The sequence below is a fragment of the Saccoglossus kowalevskii genome, chromosome 6, assembly GCF_978046115.1.
Source record: "Saccoglossus kowalevskii chromosome 6, keSacKowa6.1, whole genome shotgun sequence".
In the NCBI taxonomy this organism is placed as follows: Eukaryota; Metazoa; Hemichordata; class Enteropneusta; family Harrimaniidae; genus Saccoglossus; species Saccoglossus kowalevskii.
Window position 1 is genome coordinate 33,360,304 of NC_140646.1, and position 24,122 is coordinate 33,384,425.

The 24,122-nt window shown below is 34.8% G+C and overlaps 2 protein-coding genes across 2 annotated transcripts in view; both read left to right on the forward strand.

Moving 5' to 3' along the window:
* Window positions 1–823: 823 nt before the first annotated feature.
* LOC146742721 (uncharacterized) lies at window positions 824–2,700 on the forward strand (the record flags this gene model as incomplete). The annotated part of the gene is made up of 2 exons (XM_085500674.1): window positions 824–830; window positions 1,112–2,700. Coding segments are annotated over exons 1-2 (1,596 nt in total), but the record flags the coding sequence as incomplete, so codon positions are not given.
* Window positions 2,698–24,122, forward strand: part of LOC100376684 (uncharacterized) — a 54,330-nt gene continuing 32,905 nt past the window's right edge. Inside the window, exon 1 of the mRNA XM_078012469.2 lies at window positions 2,698–3,655. Within this exon, the coding sequence (XP_077868595.2) occupies window positions 2,701–3,651 (951 nt within the window). The 5' untranslated portion in view covers window positions 2,698–2,700 and the 3' untranslated portion in view covers window positions 3,652–3,655. The remainder of the gene's footprint in view (window positions 3,656–24,122) is intronic.

The following is a 24,122-nucleotide window of genomic DNA, read 5'->3' on the forward strand; positions in this document are numbered from 1 at the left end:
TCTAAGCAGATCATGTCTAAGAAACAGTTTAGTTCAAAAGATAGTTTCATTGCCAACAGTCTAGGGGTCTTTATTCATAAAATCTTAGAAATTTATGCTAATTGTTAAATGGGTTTCCTGTTTTATTTTTTATTGTTGTCTGTGACAGTGGTTATTTATTTGTTTGTTTTTTGGCCATAAATTTTGTATTATTATTTCAAGTCAAATAAAATATTCTAATCTATATCGTCAATGTTTATCACTGAATTTACTAAAGCTATAATTGTATAACTTTTTAGCTCTTATAACTTATTATAAGTTTTCAATAAAATACCAGTAGAATACTTTTTTGTTCAGTATCCACCATATACCCTGTTTAAACCCTGAGTCAACTGGACCTTATATCCTTGCTTAACAAATTGTATTATAAGAAAATCTCCGTAACTGACCTTTTTAGCTAGAATGTTATTTTATTTATATTACCTAACAACGCATTGTGGCTAATTCAAGATGTAGCTGATTTAACAAAGAATCTAGATCAGGACTTTTAAATAACTTTTAAACTCACTTGTTCAAAATGTATGTTACTCTTCAGTTCTTCGAATGGAAATTTTACTTACTATGGAACTGTCCTTAGTGTCAATCTCTGAAGATTGTGGGTATTTAGTTGAATTAATTTGGTGACTGCTAATCCTTGCATTAGGAAAAATTCACTAAAATGACAAGGTACATTGTTGCTATTTCAAAGTGGTCTACATAGCAAAATATGGTACTACTCCATATCAGTCATCACCATGATTATGTTTATCCCTGTTGTTTTCAATTGTGTATGTACCGCTAAGTCATGTCTTGTATGTCTGAAGAACTATGGTTTTCAATCAGTTTGGCAAATCAGAATTGATAAAAATGTCCTATATTTAATATTTAATACTTTATAGTTTTAGTTTCGTATAGTTTTATGATAAAATTCGCAGCCTAGGGTAAATAAAACGTTGCCTGACAATAACAGCAGCCCATTCTCCGAAAATGATTCTATTTATTGAATTTTTGTCTATAATTTTCAAAGATTATTTATAAATTGTCTTATTTGCAATGACATTAATTATAATATTATTTGTTTTTTACTTTTTAGATTTGCCACCTGAACCTGTAACAGATATACACATATGCGGGACTTGTAAACTACAGTTCACCAGTGTTGAAGCTTTCTTAACTCATAAGAGAGTAGGATGTGGTACACATGTACCTGCACCTCCTGCTTCTCAACCTCCAGTGCCAGTCAGTGTCTCAGTTTCAGCAAGTGCACCACCATCTCTTCATTCGACTCAGTTTATATACACCCAGCCAATCAACAGTTTGCCTCGGCCACAACAGCCACAGCTGGCATCGCAGCAAATAACCCAGCAAAGACAGCAACAAGCAACAGTGCCATCAACGCAGCATCATAACTATGTCATTCCACATGTTTTAACTGTCACGCAAGAAGTATTCAACAATGATAACACCCAATCAAATCTTGCTCCAAATAATGTTATTGCTGCTACAGCTGCGACGACTGTACATGCACCAACCACAGCATCAAATACAAACACTATAGCCGCAATTACTAAATCCCCGGCAGCGAAAAGTCCGAAAGTTAAGAGTGTACCAGAGAAGAGATTCAAGTGTAATCATCCAGGTTGTAGCTTTGTATCTGCCTACAACAAGGATCTGGAGAGACACTATCGCACTCACACTGGTGAAAAACCCTTCAAATGTGAAATGTGTCACAAGGCGTTCAACCGTAGAGACAAGTTGAAAGTTCATCTGAGGTCACATAGCGGTGAGAAACCATACAAATGTGATTGCTGTGCCTATGCTGCAGCAGACGGCAGTAGTCTGAAGAAACACATTCGTATTCATACGGACGAGAGACCATTTAAATGCCAGATTTGTAATTACGCTAGTCGTAACTCTAGTCAATTGGTGGTACACCTGCGATCACACACCGGGGATTGTCCATTTCAGTGCCAGCAATGTGATGCAAAATTCAAGATAAACTCGGACCTAAAAAGACATATGCGAATTCATACTGGTGAAAAACCATACACTTGTGAGCTGTGTGATTATCGTTGTGCCATGAAAGGGAATCTTAGAGCCCATATGCGTATCAATCATAACCCACATAATCGGATACACTGTGATGAATGTGAATATATGTGTAACAGTAAACGCCAGCTGAAACTCCATGCCAAAGAACACCAACCTGAAAAGCCAATTAAATGTCTTGATTGTAGCTATTCGTGTGCCAGCAAAGCAGCCTTGAAAGCTCATGAGAGAATACATTGTGAGGAGCGTCCCTTCGCATGTCCTCATTGTAACTATGACTCTAAACAGCCAGGGAATGTTAGATCTCATATTAAAAAGAAACATGGTGGGGAGAGAGTCAGAGAAAAGAAAGAAGGGACAAAAAGTAAAAAATCAGATAGAAATAAAGAATCAAAGTTAGGGAAAAAAGATTTGAAACGATTAGATATCATCAAGCTGCCAAGTATGTTAAAGAAACCGCTGCAGTGCGATGTATGTGAAGCGTCTTTTGTGCGAATAGATTCATTGCGTAGTCATAAACGACAACACAGTGAGATCGAACAGTGTCTGCAGAGTACAGCACTGGCTGTGTTACAATTACAAGATCCAGTTGATAATACAGAGACTAATGGTAGCAATGTACAGAGTGAAGGAATGACCAACCTTCCAGTTGAACAGGCTGTAGAAATGGCTATTGCTCAAGCAGTTAGTGGAGAACAAGGTATAAAAGATGATGAAGATGTTGCTGAAACTGTTACTATAGTTGTACAGGCACCTGATGATCCACGTTGTCATGAAACTGTTGTTGTACATGCCGACGACCAACAACAACAACAACAACAACAACAGCAGCAGCAACAACATCAACAAGACACCGTACCATCGGTGAGTGTGGAACAATCTATTCCCATGAGCAGCATTTCTTCAACATTCTCGCAGCCTTTAACTGTTTTGTCTGGGTCTGTGGCTCAGTTGTTGCATGCACCTCCACTGGAAGGATTAGCTGCAGTTCAGCAGCAATTACCAGGTAAACAATTACAACAGAATATGCTGATAGAGCATCCTGCAGTTCAGAGAATTATAAATGTACAACAATCACAGCAACAGACACTGGAATCACAACAGCAAATACAGAACTCTGCCCAACTACCACCAACTACACAGGTAGTGACGATCCCAACGTCAATGCTTGTGGACCAGAACACCACGCAGATTCAGTTTACGACTCTCAGTAATGGCCAGCCTGTCATCATACAGCAACAGGGACCTATACCAATACGATTACACACTGCGCCAATGAATCAGATAAACACTCAACAACAAACACAATTAATCAGACAAAACATTAGCTTTGCTCCAAATAGTACATCTCCGAATTATACTGTGGCAACAAGCCAATCGCCATCAGTGAGTCTGCCACAGCAAACTGTAGTACCAAGCGCTGCTTGGGCCATTGTGAATAGAAATGTTGGACAGACAGTGGCTCTGAGGCCAGGTCCATCAATTACACCTAGGTTACAAGTGACAGCCACTCCAACATCAAACATCAGACCAACATCTGTAGCAACCACATCTAACAATCCTACAACAATGAACTATATGTAAACAGGTGGGTGTTTATTTCATTGAATGGAATGAAGTGTAGTGTATATATGATGTGAATTGAGATGGATATTCGCAGATGTATAGGGCAGCATACTGTGACATGATTTGTTTACATTTTTTGCCAACTCGCATACGTTCATTGTGTGTAATCCACCGGGACAATTTTGTTGTTTATTGTTTGATTAACCGAGACACATTTATAAGTATTAATAGCAGTGAACAGTGGCATTCTTCATGTGCAAACAACTGATTAAAGCCAATTGAGCATATCGGTTAAACGTTAAAAATTGTGCTCTCCTATAAGGTCAGCCAGTTAATAAACCTGCGGACTAAATAGTTCAGTTTTTGTGGACTTGACGAACACGTCCACTCAATGCATTTCAGCATATAGTGACGATGTCTTCCCATTACATAGGACAATGTTTCTATGTTAAAGTGGATGCTGCAATGATGTTAGCTCATGTGTACATGTGACTGAATTTATATAGATCTCAAACTATTGCAACTATATGAAATGAATCCCATTATGTGTATTGTTCTACATAACAATTGAAGGGTTATGAAGTTGCATTCATAAATTAGCTTGACTGCATCTGGTTAAAATAAGATATGTTGTACAAGCGTTTTGGGTCATCTCAACTTCTGCCCATTACCTGCTTACATACATATGACTACTAGTAACTCCAATATGAGAATTGTTCGCAAGATCGCTTCAGAGTAAATTTCTCAACCAATCAAAGAATATTTTACTTACAGACTATACGAACATCATATTGTGCATAGCATGTTGGAAATTGTGAAATTGGTGATTTTGTGAAATTTGGGAGTTGATCAAATCTACATTGTATCATATACCGGTATTAAATAAAGAAGGTTATAAAATACACTCAAAAGCCCAAAACAGTATATATTATTTTTGAGATTGAGCTTGACTGCGTATATCATTTTTTCCTGCGATTATATTTTGAGAGTTGCAACTATCTACACATACATGCTAACATTATTTCCTTGATAAACTGTCACTTTATATGTATTATATAAATAATATTTGAATTGTTTACAACAGAAAGTTTAGATTGAGTTTGGTGTATTCATATTCATCATGTTATATTCGAACACTTCTGGTGAATGGTGAATCCCAGATTGAACACCATGATCAGTTACCACCATTGAGACAAAAAACTATCATACCCAATGTTGTTCCCATTCAAGTCAAGTCACAGGTGAATTCTATAAACTTGCTGCCCCAGTGCATCTCAAACTGTTTTTCACAAACTTGTGAATATACCGATAAGGTTGAAAGGGAAACTTGCTGATTCTTATGACTGCACCATATGCTAGGTATGGAGGGAAACGCCATGACAAACTTAGAATATATCTTTGCTATTGAGTTGCTTTAAGAAAAAAAACTTGAAAAATTGCAAGTTATAACATCAGTAGGTCATCATTTTGGAGATGGCTCCAGAAATGATGAGAAAATACAGTACTATTAGCAGTGGTAAACAATTACTGGTATTTAAATTCAGACTATTTAATCTTCTCAAAAGATTTGAAGTCGAAATGAGATGTGTTGATGTCACGTGATAATGTCTTATAGAGGCAGAATGTCTATCTGTTTACTTATTGCATTGAGTGGAAGGGTCATGTGATAAATTCCTCTGGTAAAGTAAAAAAACAAAAACATTTCCCAATGTCAGAGAGAGTCATCAACTGCATTTTTTCCCGGTGTCATCTCCGTGAGAAATTCATCACCTCTGAGTTTTCCCTCTGATTTCTATTCTAATTTTGCTCAGAGTAAAACGAATTTGCCAATTGCTTACGAAGGTTGATCAGAATTTATGAGAAATCAAGGAGATATTGTATTAAACGTGTTCATTTGGCGTGAGGTGACAAAGGTTGGTCATTGTGATAAAGGGGTTAATTTCAATTTCAGTTTCTAAGACATTGAGGGCTATAACTATATGTTCAATTCTACTCAGTTTGTTATATTTCTCTCCCCTAAGTAGCCAACAGAAACACACTAGTGTACTCAGCTCTTTGGGCAGATAAATCAAAAAAGTAATCCCCAATCTATGTATAATTGATATTTCTTCCTGTTAGAAAATTGAAAGAAAAGACCTCTCTGGGTGGGATAATGAAAATACATTTTTCCTTCAGACAGTTGACCTGTGAAGTTGATTATTGCATAAGGTGGAACAAATCAGTGACGTTCCCCGTGGACGTGCTGGAAAAAAAACTACATACCATCAAAGCAGTGCAAAGTCAGTAGAAAATTGACTTTTATATATGACATTTTCGGCTCTTGGGAAAAAGTTTCATACATTTTTCATCAAGCTGGGAATGCTGATTTTTTTCAGCGTGTGCATGTTGTTAAAAGTAGTTTATTGATAGAGAGGGAGTGTATTGAAAATTAGATGTATGTCCCAAACGGACTGTGATAGTATAAAGTCTAGTTTTCTGCTTGGTTGCCTCTCAGTTTCTGATAATAGCAATACTTTAATAGCTTCAACCATTCCCCTATTACGACCATTATAATGCATTTATAACATTCAGATGAAAATTTCAGCAGCACGTATTAAATTTTTAAGAGTGCCATTTCGGTCATAGTTAGCCCATAGATCTTTAATTTGATGTGTGGATTGTGAAACCTCTTTTTTTTTTTTTGTCTATAATAAATTACTGTATTTTTGTATTTTTGTTATAGTTGCTAGTTTATGATCACCTATTCCATTAAAAGACATAACACTCTGCTGATCATGTGAGCCATCAAGCGAAATTATTCTCTTGTCATCTATTAGTCAAATAGTTTTAATAGCTGCAATTAAAATAACCATCAGGTACAAGCAAATAACTGATGATCGATGGATGTCTTCTTCATTTCAATAATTACCCCCCCCCCCACCCGAGTGGCTTGTTTGTTTTGAACACAGAGGGCGCTGTTCATAAATGCATTATCCTGCCAGGAGTGTCATCAATTGCCCCATGCAGCGTGAAACTAATGTTCAATAATTTTGTATTCAGGTTGGAGGTCTTGTATGTCTTGCTCCCTGATGTAGAAAGAATTGTATGAATGATTCCATTAATTTACCATCAGGCAACAATTAACAATTGACCTTTTGGCGGGTAATTTGCTCTGGTTCTATTGAGTATGAATTCAGACTCGGTTACGTATCAACAAAAAGGTTTACTTGGCTTCCATGCGTATAGTTGATTGGTGGAAAACCAGTTATGAAATTACTAAGTTTTACGTAGGATTTCTGCTTGCTTCCCCAGAGGCCTGTAATATAACCCTGTCGAGGTCTCTTGAACTCCGTTTTGCATGTAATTGCATTTTTTTTAGTTTTTATTCCTAAGGATACATTTGCCATCCGGTATAGACATGTGTGCATTAAATATCATTGCAGTCATGTTATTATACATCTTTCCCCTGCCTGTCAGAGCACTTAGCCTATATTTAATCCTGATATGTTACATACACTAACATATAGCTTTTGACAGGTAAATGCATCCATACGCGCCTCAAGTGTTTCTTTTTATTTTATACAGACAAGTTACAATATAATATTCAAAAGAGTGAATATGATATTCCAGGCACACTTTTTCATCATGGATAATATCAGTCTGTGATTTCTGATATGTTTAATTCTCATTCCTCTGGGATCCCGATTATGACTTGTATACTGTATGAATGTAGCGGAATACTACAAGTAGTTAGTATGCAGATATTTTGTCTTAATGCGAAAAATAGACTCCCTGTTATATGCAAAGACATGCAGAGTAATTTTCTTGCTGCATAATTGGATCAAACATCAAGATTATGGATGGAATTGCTGTGGAGACATTAGTTGGGCTCAGTCACCTGGGACTCCGATGGCCTGAATTATCTGTTGTGGGCAGGGCAGCAAAATGAAGGGATAGGCGAAATGGTTTTTAATCAACCAATTTGAAGCTAGATTGCGAGCCACAACAAAATGACATCTCCATAAATTTACAGTTTGTACATGCTTGGCTGACAGGACTATGCTCGTAAATCAATGCTCAACTTGGTAATGGACATCAGAGAATGTGATATGCATACTGTCAGTCTGTTGTGAGGTGTGCTGCGAGTTGAATGCACAAGTAACGGAGAGCGAGTTGGCGAGATTGGAAATTCCATCACTCTAAATCGTTGTGGAGAAAAATTAACCTGTCTCCAAGTGCCAAGTCCCAGGCTCATGCAACAGGTCGATATATCTTGCACTGGTGCTTAACCATAACACTGTAAAGCTAAAAAAAAAAAAATCTGCTTTGTGGAAAAAAACATTTAATCCTGATTTTCTATTATATCATATCCCTAACTGGCTTTATGAAATCAAGAAGATGTTAAAAAAATGATTGAAGTTGACTGTCTACAGACTGTTTGACTGGAAGCTAAAAAGCCTATTTAGGAAGTAGAGGGAGCTAGAGATGTCGGTCTTAGAGCCTAAGGCGTCATGTCAATTAAACATAATGAAATTACTAACACTTGGTGTGATAATCACAATAAGGTTAAAAGGGGAAGACTTTTGTGCATGAATCTTGTTTTTCTTGCATTCTATCATCAAGTACTACATCCACATCATCAAGGTGGTACACATTATCATTGCCTATGATCCCCTTAGGTCTGTGCAATCCCAAACATTTTTTTTTTCCTGGCAACTAAATATACACTTTATTAAATTATAGAGGGAAGTAATGCTGCCTTTCATGTACTTAATCTGTCAGTCATCATTGGCTTATATGGGAGTTATCAAAGTGCATGTGTAATGGGCCTTCACATGGCAACCAACTGATATTTTCTTACTAATACACAGAATAATATTAGTTATACTCTGTCGTGGTGCTACTTAAACAGATTACTTTAAAAAGGGCTTTAATAAAAGCTCTCATACATGCATGTGCAGTTTAGATTTAATCAGTGTATAAAAAAAATAAATGTAGAGGGAGATAGAGTATGGGAGAGTACGAGAGGTGTAGTGCCTGATTTTGCTTTCTGTGTTTGATTTATCATGTCTCGCCAGGATTTGTCAGCTGAGTTGCCAAAGATTTCCTGTCATAGTTCGTGAGAAGTTTTTTACGAGCCCAAAGAGTAGCGTCAAAGTTACCGCACCACAGATCTGATTATGGTCTGCGAAAGCCGTAACTAAGATTACTGTGGAAAATATATGGCTAGTGTATGCACATGGAATATTTTGTGCACGGTTGATGTGTCTGTGTAATTGATGTATGCGATAAGAAAAGCTGTGTCCAAGCCAATGCTTTGGCAATCTTATTGATTGGTCATAAATACTGACCAGTGTGCTACACTAATTGTACCTGAACAGTGGAAGATACAGAGAAAGTGAGTGGAGTACGTGCCTCTGTTTTAAAATTTTAATGAGGGCTCATTAAAAATGGACCAATTGGAGAACAGAGTTGATCGTTGTCATATCAGTTACTCATTTCCATCTATTTTGAAATGTTTTTTTCATTTTAATAATTTGATATATAAAATGCTATTGCGAGTGCTAGGAATTAGTTATGCATACCCATGTGACTTTAACACATTAGATCTCACATGTTAAGAACATTTATTGATGTACATATACGCCAAGCAAGTCACAATTGAACAATATAATGACACTGACCTGTGGATTTGCACCTACAGATGTTGCAATGATAAACTTGTTGTCAAGGGTCGCTGGTGTCAAAAGTTTGAACAAAGTAGCTGTTGAAATCAGAACACCCTGCTGACTGGGTGTTAAATTAGCCATGGACTCACTAATGATTAGTTCCTGGTATACACACGGCAGCTCTAATCTTATAATTCTCTCAAATGAGAAATAAAAACTGTTACATTTCAGCATTGTTCTGTACTTTGTTATGCGTTATTGATTTTCTAAGAGCCATTTAACCCCTAGGTGGTGGCAGCTGGTGCTAATGCAACACTGATTTTGACTCCTTGACTCAATAATTTGTCTTTTTGTTAACGAAAAAGGTATATTTGTACGAATACAATTTTTGAAGTTGTTGTCACTGGCTGACAGACTGGTTTTTAATGCCAAATTAAGTCATTATCCTGGATTACCGATTCTTAATTACCGTCTACTATGTTATCAACGTACTCATAAAATTTAATTTTCAGGACATAAAAATAAAAGATACTTGATTTGGTTTTGGTTAGTTTAGGATCTGGGGATTACAACTCTATATATTAGATGTATCTTTGAGGTTTGTAATTATTATATGTTTGTTCCTACATTTGTCTCTCACAAATCGGATGAGTGAGTCTACAAACACTGATTTCACTCACGATGTACAGATTGTTCTCAAATTTCTATAAATCTCTATATGCAGACATTACTGTAAATCGCTTATTTTTTGCAATTTGGCAACATTTGTTCTGACTCTCATAGATTAAAATAAAAGTCATTACTAGAAAATGTCTCCATTTTCCTGACTCAGAAAATTACTGTAATTTATGTCACTCTTTCATACTAAAGAACTATTTATTTAACTCTGTCACCATCATTTTTAAATTTTGTCTCCTTCCACAAAAATAACCCCATTCAAAATCATGATACTGGACTTTATTATTATTAATATTAAAACATTTCAAAATTTGATGAGTGGCAATAATAATCTGTATTTCTGGCTTAAAATTGTTGAATCTGGCAAAAATTTATTACAAAATGCTGGCGTGAAATCAAACCTGTAAGTGTGTGTTAGTTAAAATAAAACTGAATTTTTAACTTGCGGCATTAGTGGAAACATTTCATGATCGTCACTGTGGTTTGCTGTTTTAAAGATATCAACAAAATGTTCATTGCTACAGAATGTTGGGGTTTTCTCCTGACTCTTCAACATCACAAAAAAAAGTGATTTACAGTATTTCCTATATGTGAATATATAATGATTTGAAAAAGTTTGTACATGTATATTGTATCTATCGTATTAATAGTGCATTCACTTGCGTAAATGACGGAGAAATGTATTTTAATCAAAACAAGTCAGATTTTAATGATCCAGCCTCCGAGGATCTGTGGCCCAGATTATAAATGCAATTTTGGGGTTTATGTGCACTTTTATTAGAAATGCACTTGTAATCGAGCACAATTGAAATGTGCTTCTAATAGAGCAAATTTGATACCAGCCGAAGAAAATAAAACTACAATAGAAGTATGCACTTTGTGTTAGAGTGCACAGAATCTGATTGAGATGCGTGTAATGCACATATGAGAAGAAAAATATTCACTTCAGACTCAATACAATATTACTTTTGAAAGCTTTTTGTCAAGCAAGCTGACAGATAGAATTTCGTACCACAGGTCGACGTTTGATAGAACAGTACGCTAGTTTATTTTCACAATGATTACTAAGACGATGATTTTAAATAAACTATGATTCAAATTGATTTTTTTTCTAACTGACACATTTAGTATATTTTTCTTGCAAGTACAAAGCACATAAATTGAATTTGAAGCACTACACGCTGTGCTGCTTCAGAATTTTCACTGCTCCATCATTGTGAATGCACCCAGAATAATAAGCTATCTTATACTCAAATTACATAGTTTTTCGAAATGTCTATAGTGGCATTTGTTTTTATATTACTATAAGATGCATTGTTAACCAAGGGCTTCCAACTTCCTTTCCATTTCTGTTGTGTGGTACGTAGCATTTGACAAATCTCACTTGGGTGTCAACTTGCAAGACTTTTCAAACGTGTGTAGAAAGTATAGTAAAATTGGATACTTGTCTTGCAAGCCTTGTTTTTCTTTCTTTAATTGCGGTTGTATATAATGAGCAGCCCATGAGGCCACAGAGAAAATTACTTTGAAATAACAGTAATGTAATCTGCCTAATTCGCTGGATTGTCATGCAAAGTTAATGTCAACGATTATACGAAACATCTGATTTCATCGATGACGTCTGCAGATCTCCAAAATGACTTGCCCTTTGTTATCCGCCCTCGTACACAAATACATATATGTATGTGAATTGATTAAATGTACATAGAGGCAGCATGTTACCACACAATGAGCGTATCTCTCGAAATGTTTTATTGAAATCAGGTATTACTATCGCTGATGTCATTTCAGCTCGTTGATTGAAGTTTTCTTAAATTTCAGGATGTCATCTGAAGCCCATCTTTTCCTCTTTTTAGATAAGGAACAATCACTGTGCTTTTAGTTTGACTTGATTCCTTTTCTGATGTCATTATCAACATATTTTACCCTTTAGTACTTTGGACACTCTTTCTCAGTCCACTTGCTTTGGTATCTCCCTACGGGTTACTAGTGGACACTGCTAATTATGTTGACATTTGCTGGATGTTTAGTCTTCCATTGCTTAGTTAAAACTGTGGGTTGCTGCACTGTACACACACATACACACATTCAAATTTTGAGTGACAATTTATATTTTACCCACTAACATCATATAACCCACATCAAATATCCGCAGTACATTGACCAAATGCCCCTTTACAAAATGTAGCTGTCATTACATTCGCTGAATTCAACTTAAAAAATAAAGTTTTATATAAAATTCGCCTTATTTTCGCTGCTAGCAGTTTTCGCAATTTGATAATTTGAAGACGAAATTTTTCAAAAGTTGCTGAGACTCCCTAGGACTCAAGAGAAAAGTCCCTGTGACTCCCTAGGACTCTAGTGAAAAGTCCCTGTAACTCCCTAGGACTCTAGTAAAAAGTCACTGTGTCTCTCTAGAACTCCAGTGAAAGTCACTGTGATTCCCCGTTCACTGTACTTCATTATGATGATATATCCCATGATGCTTTGCAGATGTATAGTTCGCTAATATTTTCACCTGGGAATAATTTCACTGAGAACTGGTTTCAGCAGAAAAATCTTATGAAAATATTGTACATAACTTTATGACAAATCTTTGAAAACAAATCACAGGTATCAATCAGGTACAGTACAATAAAAGTAGATGACACATTGTCTTCACTGTCTGTCATAAGAAAACTGTTTTAGTATTACTGTGGATTATTCCCTTTTATTGTAGTCTGAAATAAACGCTATTGTATTTGCTCTATTAGAAGCGCATGCGCTTGATCACAGAAGTGTATCTTTGGTTAAAATTGTTAAAAATTTAAACATAGTATACTATGAATGCAGTATTTGGTGATGCACCTCTAATAGAGCAAATATGGTATTGTCATAATCATCTTTACATCAAAATGACCAGACAATATTTTTCTCACTTTTCTTTAATAATGTTGGACTCATTTGATCAAGATTTTAAAATTTTTAAAAGTTATTTGGTGATACAGAGAGAAGTTGAATTTTTGACCAAAATGGTGTCAATTTAAGTGAAAAAGTTCATTATGATGCATTCTTGTTGTATTCTGATTCACATATTTGTGGAATGAAAACACAGAAAGGAAGATGAGTAGAAGTACGACCATTGGGATTTGTAAAATGAAATGAATGCTTTTATCCTATGCCGTCACAGCCCATGGCAGTTTTGTATTATTCATTTACAATATGACATTACTCAGGTACCATTTAATATGTAATGGAATAGTGGCTCCGAAAAGGTAGCAACTCCTGCAGAGAAAATTATCATTTTTTTTTTCTTTTTGTCAAGCTTTGTTTAAAGCTATGATTATTATTACATTTGTTCTGAGTTTGTTTTGTTGCCAGTAGGTGAATGTCTGAGATGTGGGGTTATTCTACTTTTGTTTCTAAAAACAAAATACAAAGATGTTTTTACTACTGTCATTGTGTAATGTAAACTGCTTTTGTGAGATTCAAATGTTTGTGAATTTCAACAAGCAGGGATAATGGCAAAATTTGTAGCAGTGAACTTTGTAGTTTGGAACTAGTTTGTAGTTAAGACAGTGACTTTTGCGAAATATCGTCTTCACAAATGATTTCAAATCATTATGAAAAATTGATAGCGGCAAAATTTAAATGGACTACAGTACTGAATTGGAGCCATGTTTGCTGTGATGACACTACAAACCATGCTTCTTACTGTAAAATACTTTATTTTAGCTGGAATTCATTTTCGCTGAAAAGACTTTTTGGATGTTTTGTATGGAATTTATTTTCACAGATTTTTGAAAAGGTGAATGTAAAATATAGAAAAAAAGGTATATTCACTGAATTTTATTTTCACTGAATCATTATTTCACCGAAAATAGCGAAAATTAATTCCAAGCGAAATAAAGTATTTTACAGTACACGAGAAGAACATGGCCCTTTAATTTTTTCTGAAACTTGTGATCGTTTCAAAAAATTGTCATACTTACGAACGCCAAAGTCAACATTTGTCTTCAAAAACTAGACCCACGTAATTTTTTCAATCATTAAAGAAATATACATACAAATTTGAAAGACATAACATCAAAATTTGGCTGGAAAATTATGCCATTCATAATGAGTAATTGTTGAATGAATCCTTTTGGTTGGAACACTGGTGATATATTATGTTTTTTTCTGTGTCATTGCAAATCCACTTTGATTTGTTCAAACCACTTCAGTTCTCTGCTGTCTGGTTAAGTTAAATAATATGATTTTTGTTGAAGACGGTTTCCATAACTATTACAGTTAGCAGGTGTGAGTGACTAATGTACTCGTTTTTCTTTGTAAATTGTTAAACAGATTTCATGCCTAATTCTGGAAAATTATATTTTGTTTAAAAATACATGAGTGAAATGTTTTTTTCGTATTATGGAGGTCTACTTTTGAATTGTTGTCTTTCTTGTGATTGATAGTACACATCAAACAATCTGATAAGCCATAATTGTGATGCCCTCCAGCTGAGAAACAATATTTTTCTTTTTTGTAGGCCTGAGGGATAGACTATATTAATTGTTCGGGAGGTGTTATTGTACGACAATTGTGTGTTCCATTGATCTGTTGTACTTCTGCTTGAGGATTATTAGTTATTTCTGCGAAAATCGGAAAGGTGGGGTTTTTCGAGACAGGAAGTTTCTTTAATGATTATTCATCCCCGCGAACACTCCTAAATCATTGAATTAAAAAAAAATGTCCAGCACTGGAAAATATATAATTCCTTAGTGTGCTTACTTTCTATCACAGAATGAACTCTTCATAAAGTATGGAACTACGAAAAGGGTGGGTGTCATTGTGCAGCACACATTTATTTTAGCGTAAACCAACAATATATTTTACATACGTTGCATACGTTGCATGGGACTCATACTAAACACACATGGAGTCATGACCACCACCCTCATTTCTATATATTGAAAGTTTTTTTTTTTTTTTATATTGTTAAAATTTATCTCCTTTCTGGAGGTCTATGTTGGGTAGAGAAGAAAAACATTTTTTTTTCCCCAGACTGATTGATAGAATTTCTTGTTTTCATTAGTCAAGATATTGGCATAACTGGTTTATTAGGTGAAGATAGGGGTAGCCTATAAGTGAAAGGTATTACGAGTATTAGTAGAATGTGATCTAATGGATGCACATACTGAGTTGCACGCTCCTTTCAATCTAATCAAATCATACATCTATATGACTAGTCTGATCCGTCAGTCAGCAAAAATGAATATCTAAAATGAACACATTGCGTCTAACTCGCTTTGATATATACAGCTTGTTTTTCTTTCTCGCAGATCAAAACCTTTTTGCCAATTGTAATATTTATTTATCATGCAGTCTTTTTATATTATTAGCTCTTATGCTGGCTGTGAGACGTCTCACAATAGTAGGCTTTGATCAATGTGTTGTGGGATTGTGTTGTATGGCTAATAAGAGACTCGCCAACACAATATGTATTTTATCAATACACATGAGTACTCAGAAGAGCATATCTGTTAATAGATTGCATTCAGCCGACCGGCATCTTAAAAAAAAAAAAAAATAACATCAGGATCTATGAGTGAAGTGCATGCTTGAAAACGTCTTAGAGTACCTGCCCAAATACTACTATATTAAATGTGATAGCACTGACCCTGATTGACCAAAGTAAACCGATTCAACACTCGGTTTACACTCTGTAAATAACGTTAGCCCTAAGACAAGTTTTTCATGTCAGAGGATATCCGATTTAAAATATTTGGAATTTGAATTAATAGATATGCAAACATCCAACTAATCAATTTTGCCAGTAAGTTGAATATTGCATAGCAGGCAGCCACTCTGAAATTGTTTTCCAATTGCGTGTGTGATTGTAGGTAAATATTATATTTCAAAAGGGGGAGACTTGCTACAATGTTGGCGTGTACCGAGAATGATTGTGGATCAATCACTATTGGGTTTCCATATATACTTAGTGCGTATGGTAGATTTTGGCAGTTACAATTGTCTGTGTTATCAGCTGGTTCAGTGATTTTCCATTCTCTTGGAAAATAGCTCCTCACTTGTGTCAATATGCTAAGATGCCAACATACTGCCAGCCTGTGTACTATCTAATTTTCGTTACTAGCAATTTTCGCGATGTAATAATTTTACGATAATCATATGGACAAAATTTCATGATAGTCCATTGTGATTCACTGTCTTTAAAATTCTCAGTGAAATGTCCACTGAGCACTACACAATTTGCCTGTTTCTCCCAATTTTGTGGTAAAATTTATCTATCATGAAATAGGTACATAGTATTTTCACACGAAGGAGAATGATGATCATAGAGATGGCTGACCATTGTCCCTTATTTGTTTTAGGAAAAGATTGAATTCAGTCATCAGTATTCATAGATATGACATACCGATAGTTTTCATCATTTTCCACCAATTCCATCACACCCCCATTAGATGCATTGTGAAACCCCTGAATTGTGTGAAAAGTGACGAAGACCGAGTGAATTAAAAATTGTTACTCACGCTAAGTATGGAAATGTATGTGAGTGCATGGATGAAATGACTCAGAGATGTTCGCACAAGATTGATTGCAATTTCAGTATTTCCAGAGATGAGCCTGCTTAAAAACACTGTATACTATGACAGTGATTGTCAAAATGACAGGCCATATATTAAAATACCCCATTAAGCGATTATTCTCGTCACTACAATATTGAACTTGACTGAGTAAATGTTGACTCTTTGTACGACTCCTTATTGTCAATTAGCATACTTTAGATGTATGTTAAAAGGAAAAATAAAATTTGCTTTATGCTTTTATAGCTGTGAACTTGACATTAATAGTGGGCTTGACAAAGGTTTACAATGTTGATTCTGACAGATTAATGCGAATATATTGAATATTGCTATTACCCTTATGCCCCGTGTCTTTCAAAAAATTTATTTCCCATATCCAGGGGAAGAGATAAAATTGACTTTGTAAATGTTTTTATGACTTTGAACCTGTTGTCTTGGGTGTAGTATAATTTATTTATGATAAAAACATATTTACAGTCTACTAATGCCCTATAAATCTATAAATTTTATGTATGTTCTTTCCATACATATTAATTCCAGCGATATGACTGATTGAAGATGGTTATCGCTTTTACTTACGTATATCAATATTGATATGAACTACGATTTGAAACTTAATTGCTTGTCTTTTTTACTGTAATTAAGTATAATAACTAATAACTAATTAGACAAACGATGCCAATGATTGATTATTCTGTTTTCTGTATTCCATATATTGCAATAAATTCTGGTTGTTTAATCATTCATGTTTGCGTATGCACAGCGCATAACTGGGGTAAACTGTCCTGTTGCTATTTTCTCCCACACAGATCATAAAACTTAGAATATTAGATCTTCCTCATTTTCTTTTTTTTTTACTTTGATATTTATCTAAATGAATTACTTCTGGCTGAATTCAACAGTCAACAATTATTTGATAGACGTCACAAAGATGAATACTTGAATACTTATTCCTTAATGTATTAATGGATTCAAGTATTTAAAAAAAAAATGGAAAAATACAATGAAACGTTGCATCAAAATTGTTATGGAAACAATTATGGCATTTAATGAGTTGAACTTTTGCCTAACTATAATGTAATAATTGGCATGCAATATACCATATTTGTTCTATTAGTAGCACATCCACTTATGTAAATAATAGATGTATATCTAAAGTCACAGAAATTTAATGATCCGGTATTAAAAAATGCAAATTTTGGTTTAAGTATGCTTCTATTATACATTATAGATGGTACTGTAGAGTACTTTATTTTCACCTGGAATTTATTTTTTCTACTTTAGCTGGAGGGATGAATCAGTCCAGTGAAAATACCCTTTTTTCTATATTTCCTATAAAAAATAAACTTCTTACAAAACAACCAAAATGTCTTTTCAACAAAAATTAAAATTAATATAGTATTTTTACAGTATTTGTCTTTCATTTTTTTAATAAATAACTTGAGCCTGGCCATACCACCATTATTAAACATGTCTGGGTGGAAATTTGTGTTGTTTTAAACTTGCAATTACTGACTTTATACAGCATGAGAAATAAGAGAACATGTGAAATTTCGACTAAACTACAACTCTCCCAGTCTGGCTTAATTTATAGAAACAACAAAATGTATTTGTTCATTTGACACATATTCCATAATATTCAAGTTATAATTTGAATATGGTACTTTTAATTTGTACTGTTTGTACTGATGACCCAACTAAATATCCCTTGCCAACTTTTCAATAGTTGAGGAGAAATCCCTCATCAAATCTAGAGCTCAGTGGCGGATCCAGAGGGGGGGTGTCCATGCCCCCCCCAACGCATGACGATTCATATCATCTGGATTACGCAAAGCTTCTCTGCGATTTTCGCTCCGTATATCTTAAGCGAAGCTTGTGCCCCCCCCCCCCATACATTTTGCTGGATCCGCCACTGCTAGAGGTTGTACCTTTGCCTAGTGGCAGTGTATGGTCAATTTACAATCAACAATTACCAGTGTAAGATTTAAAATAATAATTTACAATCTGCATATGAATACAACAGTATCGGTCTACAATCTGCATATGAATACAACAGTATAGGTTTACAATCTGCATATGAATACAACAGTAGAGGTTTACAATCTACATATGAATACAATCATAGAGGTTTACAATTTGCATATGAATACAGCCGAAGAGATTTACAATCTGCATATGAATACAACAGTAGAGGTTTACAATCTGCATATGAATACAACCATAGAGGTTTACAATCTGCATATGAATACAACAGTAGAGGTTTACAATCTGCATATGAATACAATCATAGAGGTTTACAATTTGCATATGAATACAACAGTAGAGGTTTACAATCTGCATATGGATACAACTATAGAGGTCTACAATCTGCATATGAATACAACCATGGAGGTTTACAATCTACATATGAATACAATCATAGAGGTTTACAATTTGCATATGAATACAGCCGAAGAGATTTACAATCTGCATATGAATACAACAGTAGAGGTTTACAATCTGCATATGGATACAACTATTAAGGTATACAATCTGCATATGGATACAACCATGTAGAGGTTTACAATCTGCATATGAATACAACAGTAGAGGTTTACAATCTGCATATGGATACAACTATAGAGGTCTACAATCTGCATATGAATACAACAGTAGAGGTTTACAATCTGCATATGAATACAACGATGTAGAGGTTTACAATCTGCATATGAATACAACAGTAGAGGTTTACAATCTGCATATGGATACAACTATAGAGGTCTACAATCTGCATATGAATACAACAGTAGAGGTTTACAATCTGCATATGAATACAACAGTAGAGGTTTACAATCTGCGTATGAATACAGCCGAAGAGATTTACAATCTGCATATGAATACAACAGTAGAGGTTTACAATCTGCATATGAATACAACCATGTAGAGGTTTACAATCTGCGTATGAATACAACCATAGAGGTTTACAATCTGCATATGGATACAACTATAGAGGTCTACAATCTGCATATGAATACAACAGTAGAGGTTTACAATCTGCATATGAATACAACAGTAGAGGTTTACAATCTGCGTATGAATACAACTATAGAGGTCTACAATCTGCATATGAATACAACAGTAGAGGTTTACAATCTGCATATGAATACAACAGTAGAGGTTTACAATCTGCATATGAATACAACTATAGAGGTCTACAATCTGCATATGAATACAACAGTAGAGGTTTACAATCTGCATATGAATACAACAGTAGAGGTTTACAATCTGCGTATGAATACAACCATGTAGAGGTTTACAATCTGCGTATGAATACAACCATAGAGGTTTACAATCTGCGTATGAATACAATCATAGAGGTTTACAATTTGCATATGAATACAGCCGAAGAGATTTACAATCTGCATATGAATACAACAGTAGAGGTTTACAATCTGCATATGAATACAACAGTAGAGGTTTACAATCTGCATATGAATACAACAGTATCAGTTTACAATCTGCATATGAATACAACCATGTAGAGGTTTACAATCTGCATATGAATACAACCATGTAGAGGTTTACAATCTGCATATGAATACAACCATGTAGAGGTTTAGAATCTGCGTATGAATACAACCATAGAGGTTTACAATCTACATATGAATACAATCATAGAGGTTTACAATTTGCATATGAATACAGCCGAAGAGATTTACAATCTGCATATGAATACAACAGTAGAGGTTTACAATCTGCATATGAATACAACTAGTGGTTTACAATCTGCATATGAATATAATCATAGAGGTTTACAATCTGCATATGAATACAACAGTAGAGGTTTAATATCTGAATATGATTACAACCATGTAGAGGTTTACAATCTGCATATGAATACAACTTCTGAGGTTTATAATCTGCATATGAATACAACAGTAGAGGTTTACAATCTGCATATGAATACAACAGTAGAGGTTTACAATCTGCATATGAATACAACTTCTGAGGTTTATAATCTGCATATGAATACAACAGTAGAGGTTTACAATCTGCATATGAATACAACCATGTAGAGGTTTACAATCTGCATATGAATACAACCATGTAGAGGTTTACAATCTGCATATGAATACAACCATAGATGTTTACAATCTGCATATGAATACAACCATGGAGGTTTACAATCTGCATATGAATACAACATGGGGGTTTAACATCTGCATATAAATACAACCATGGGGGTTTACAATCTGCATATGAATACAACCATAGATGTTTACAATCTGCATATGAATACAACTATGCAGAGGTTTACAATCTGCATATGAATACAACCATAGAAGTTTACAATCTGCATATGAATACAACCATGGAGGTTTACAATCTGCATATGAATACAACCATAGAGGTTTACAATCTGCATATGAATACAACAGTAGAGGTTTACAATCTGCATATGGATACAACAGTATAGGTTTACAATCTGCATATGGATACAACAGTATAGGTTTACAATCTGCATATGAATACAACCGGGGAGGTTTACAATCTGCATATGAATACAACCGGGGAGGTTTACAATCTGCATATGAATACAACTGTTATGGTTCACAATCCACATAGACAATAGGTCACATGACCAAGAGTGGTATAATTCAACTAGACAAGCCATGAGAAAAGCTCAAAGTTGATTCATTTGAGAAAAAAGAGGGAAATGAAACTTAAGAAAATATCAATATATGTAATCTTTTGTACATCCATTTGCAAGCCGCCAACACGTAGACACTTACCCAAGATGTCCAGTATGGTATCTTAATACTGCAATGCAATATTAAATGACAGCCATCTGTTTAGAGTTACTCTTATATACAATATTGAAGATAAAAAGTAAAAGTGTTAGGCATATTTTTGTCCTGATTAAAACAGCAGGTAGGGAGGTCACGAATTAAACTTCAAAATATTACATAGATAACAGACATAGTTTATGTCAAATGATCAGGGATTCCTTCTGTTCAGCGGCAGTGTACCACCCGTGTTTCCGATTTGAAACATGAGTCTAATTTTGACTCAGGCATGTTGTGTACTTTGATCATTGATTTGTGCATCCTTGGTTGATCTTTGTTATTACAACTTAATTTCCATATAAACTGAAGATCTAGCAAGCTGTTTCACCATTAAAAAAAAAAACTGTAATCTTAAATATAAATATATGAAAATATTTAGGAAAATATGGGTCAATCACCGGAAACTTTCTGTAACTTGATTGTTTGCTTTATGTTTGTAACCCATCTCTTTTGCATGGTTATAAAAACTATATCAACAAATTGAAGGCCCAGGTACAAATCTCTGGGATTTCACTATATAGCCATGCCAGGCACTGCAGGAGTCATGTCCTGTGCTTCTGGAAAATATGTTTGGGTTCAATAAATATGTTTTTCTTGTATCACAATGTAATCTTAATTAATCTGATTAGTACATCACTGTATGACTGAGTGGCCAATGTATTGTCTCCAGATTCCACAGCATTCTGTCATATCTCAATCATATCTATGAAGGTATGAGTGTTTTTATGGAAATTTATAAAATATTTATGAAACATTTACTTTTTAATAATACCGTTGTGCTACATTCAAATCCTAAGAAGAAGTTTTTATTGTTATGGCAGCCCCTTTTGTAATGTTCATTACGCATAAATCTTTCGTTTTATGTGAAACATAGGTCCTATCAAATTCAAACCATTCAAAAACGAGGACAATTAAAAAACAAGTGTTCACAACACAGTTATTGTGACATGGACCTTTAAAATATGATCTTGTGGTCATTTATTCCCTGCAAAACATGGACCTTTAAATGGTAGGATTAGCTTGTGGTCAGCTGGGTTCTGTAAAACAAGGACCTTTAATTGATTGATGTTTAAGGAACGTGTGGGGGAGCTAGGGGGTTGCCACTAAGTCTGCATATTGTATTCTCCACAGTCATTACAGATTTCAATCACAATATCCCAATATATCATTCTCTGTGTTACATGTATACATGTACTGTACTTGTCCCACTGTAAAGTACAGTAATTAATTGGCATAAGGCCCCCACATAAAGATGTCCAGTAAAACAATTCCCCCTGGGACTTTCATCCCTGGACATGAACAGACGAGATTCAGTAGAGTAGAACTCATCTCAGTTACACTTTATTCTGTTCAGTGGCTTGTGATAAAAACAATATATTATCTGGCATATTTTGTATATGAAGTGAAACTTTGAAATACCAACACATGCTGGTTCATCAGAGGGAAATTCCTCTTGTTTATTGGCAACACGTGGCAGCTTATATGATATCTACAACCTTTTATCAAGTTAATCTGTAACCTGATCAGCCCAGTGATTTTTAAAATTCCTATTGACAATTAAGTCCATCAGTTGTATAACTAGTTTGAAATGTACTTGTAATAAGCTCTAAATGTTTTACAAATTGCTTTCTGTCATAACTGTGAGGATGCATTCCCTCAGGCTAAAAGTTACATACTAAGATGAAAAGTTGAAACTGTTCTACATTACGATTATAAACTTAAACACAGTTTGATAATTTATTTTTGAGTTGGATTTATTCAACTTTTATAAACTTTGTGATTCAATGGCTTATTGGCTTACTTACTGATTTCTCACCTGATGAAAATGTTCTACTTTCTGATTGGCTGTTTGATGAATGCTCCTCACTATTAATGTCAGTTACAACTTTCTGATTGGCTATTCAGTGAATGCCCCTCACTGTTAATGTCAGGTACAACTTTCTGATTGGCTATTCAGTGAATGCTCCTCACTATTAATGTCGGTTACAACTTTCTGATTGGCTATTCAGTGAATACTCTTCCCTGTTAATGTCAGCTACAACTTTCTGACTGGCTATTCAGTGAATACTCCTCACTGTTAATGTCAGGTACAACTTTTTGATTGGCTATTCAGTGAATGCCCCTCACTGTTAAAGTCGGGTACAACTTTCTGATTGGCTATTCAGTGAATACTCCTCACTGTTAATGTCAGGTACAACTTTCTGATTGGCTATTCAGTGAATGCTCCTCACTGTTAAAGTCGGGTACAACTTTCTGATTGGATATTCAGTGAATGCTCTTCACTGTTAATGTCAGTTACAACTTTCTGATTGGCTATTCAGTGAATACTCTTCCCTGTTAATGTCAGCTACAACTTTCTGATTGGCTATTCAGTGAATGCCCCTCACTATTAATGTCAGGTACAACTTTCTGATTGGCTATTCAGTGAATGCTCCTCACTGTTAAAGTCAGGTACAACTTTCTGATTGGATATTCAGTGAATGCTCTTCACTGTTAATGTCAGTTACAACTTTCTGATTGGCTATTCAGAGAATGCTCTTCACTGTTAATGTCAGGTACAACTTTCTGATTGGCTATTCAGTGAATACTCTTCCCTGTTAATGTCAGCTACAACTTTCTGATTGGCTATTCAGTGAATACTCCTCACTGTTAAAGTCGGGTACAACTTTCTGATTGGCTATTCAGTGAATACTCCTCACTGTTAATGTCAGGTACAACTTTCTGATTGGCTATTCAGTGAATGCTCCTCACTGTTAAAGTCAGGTACAATT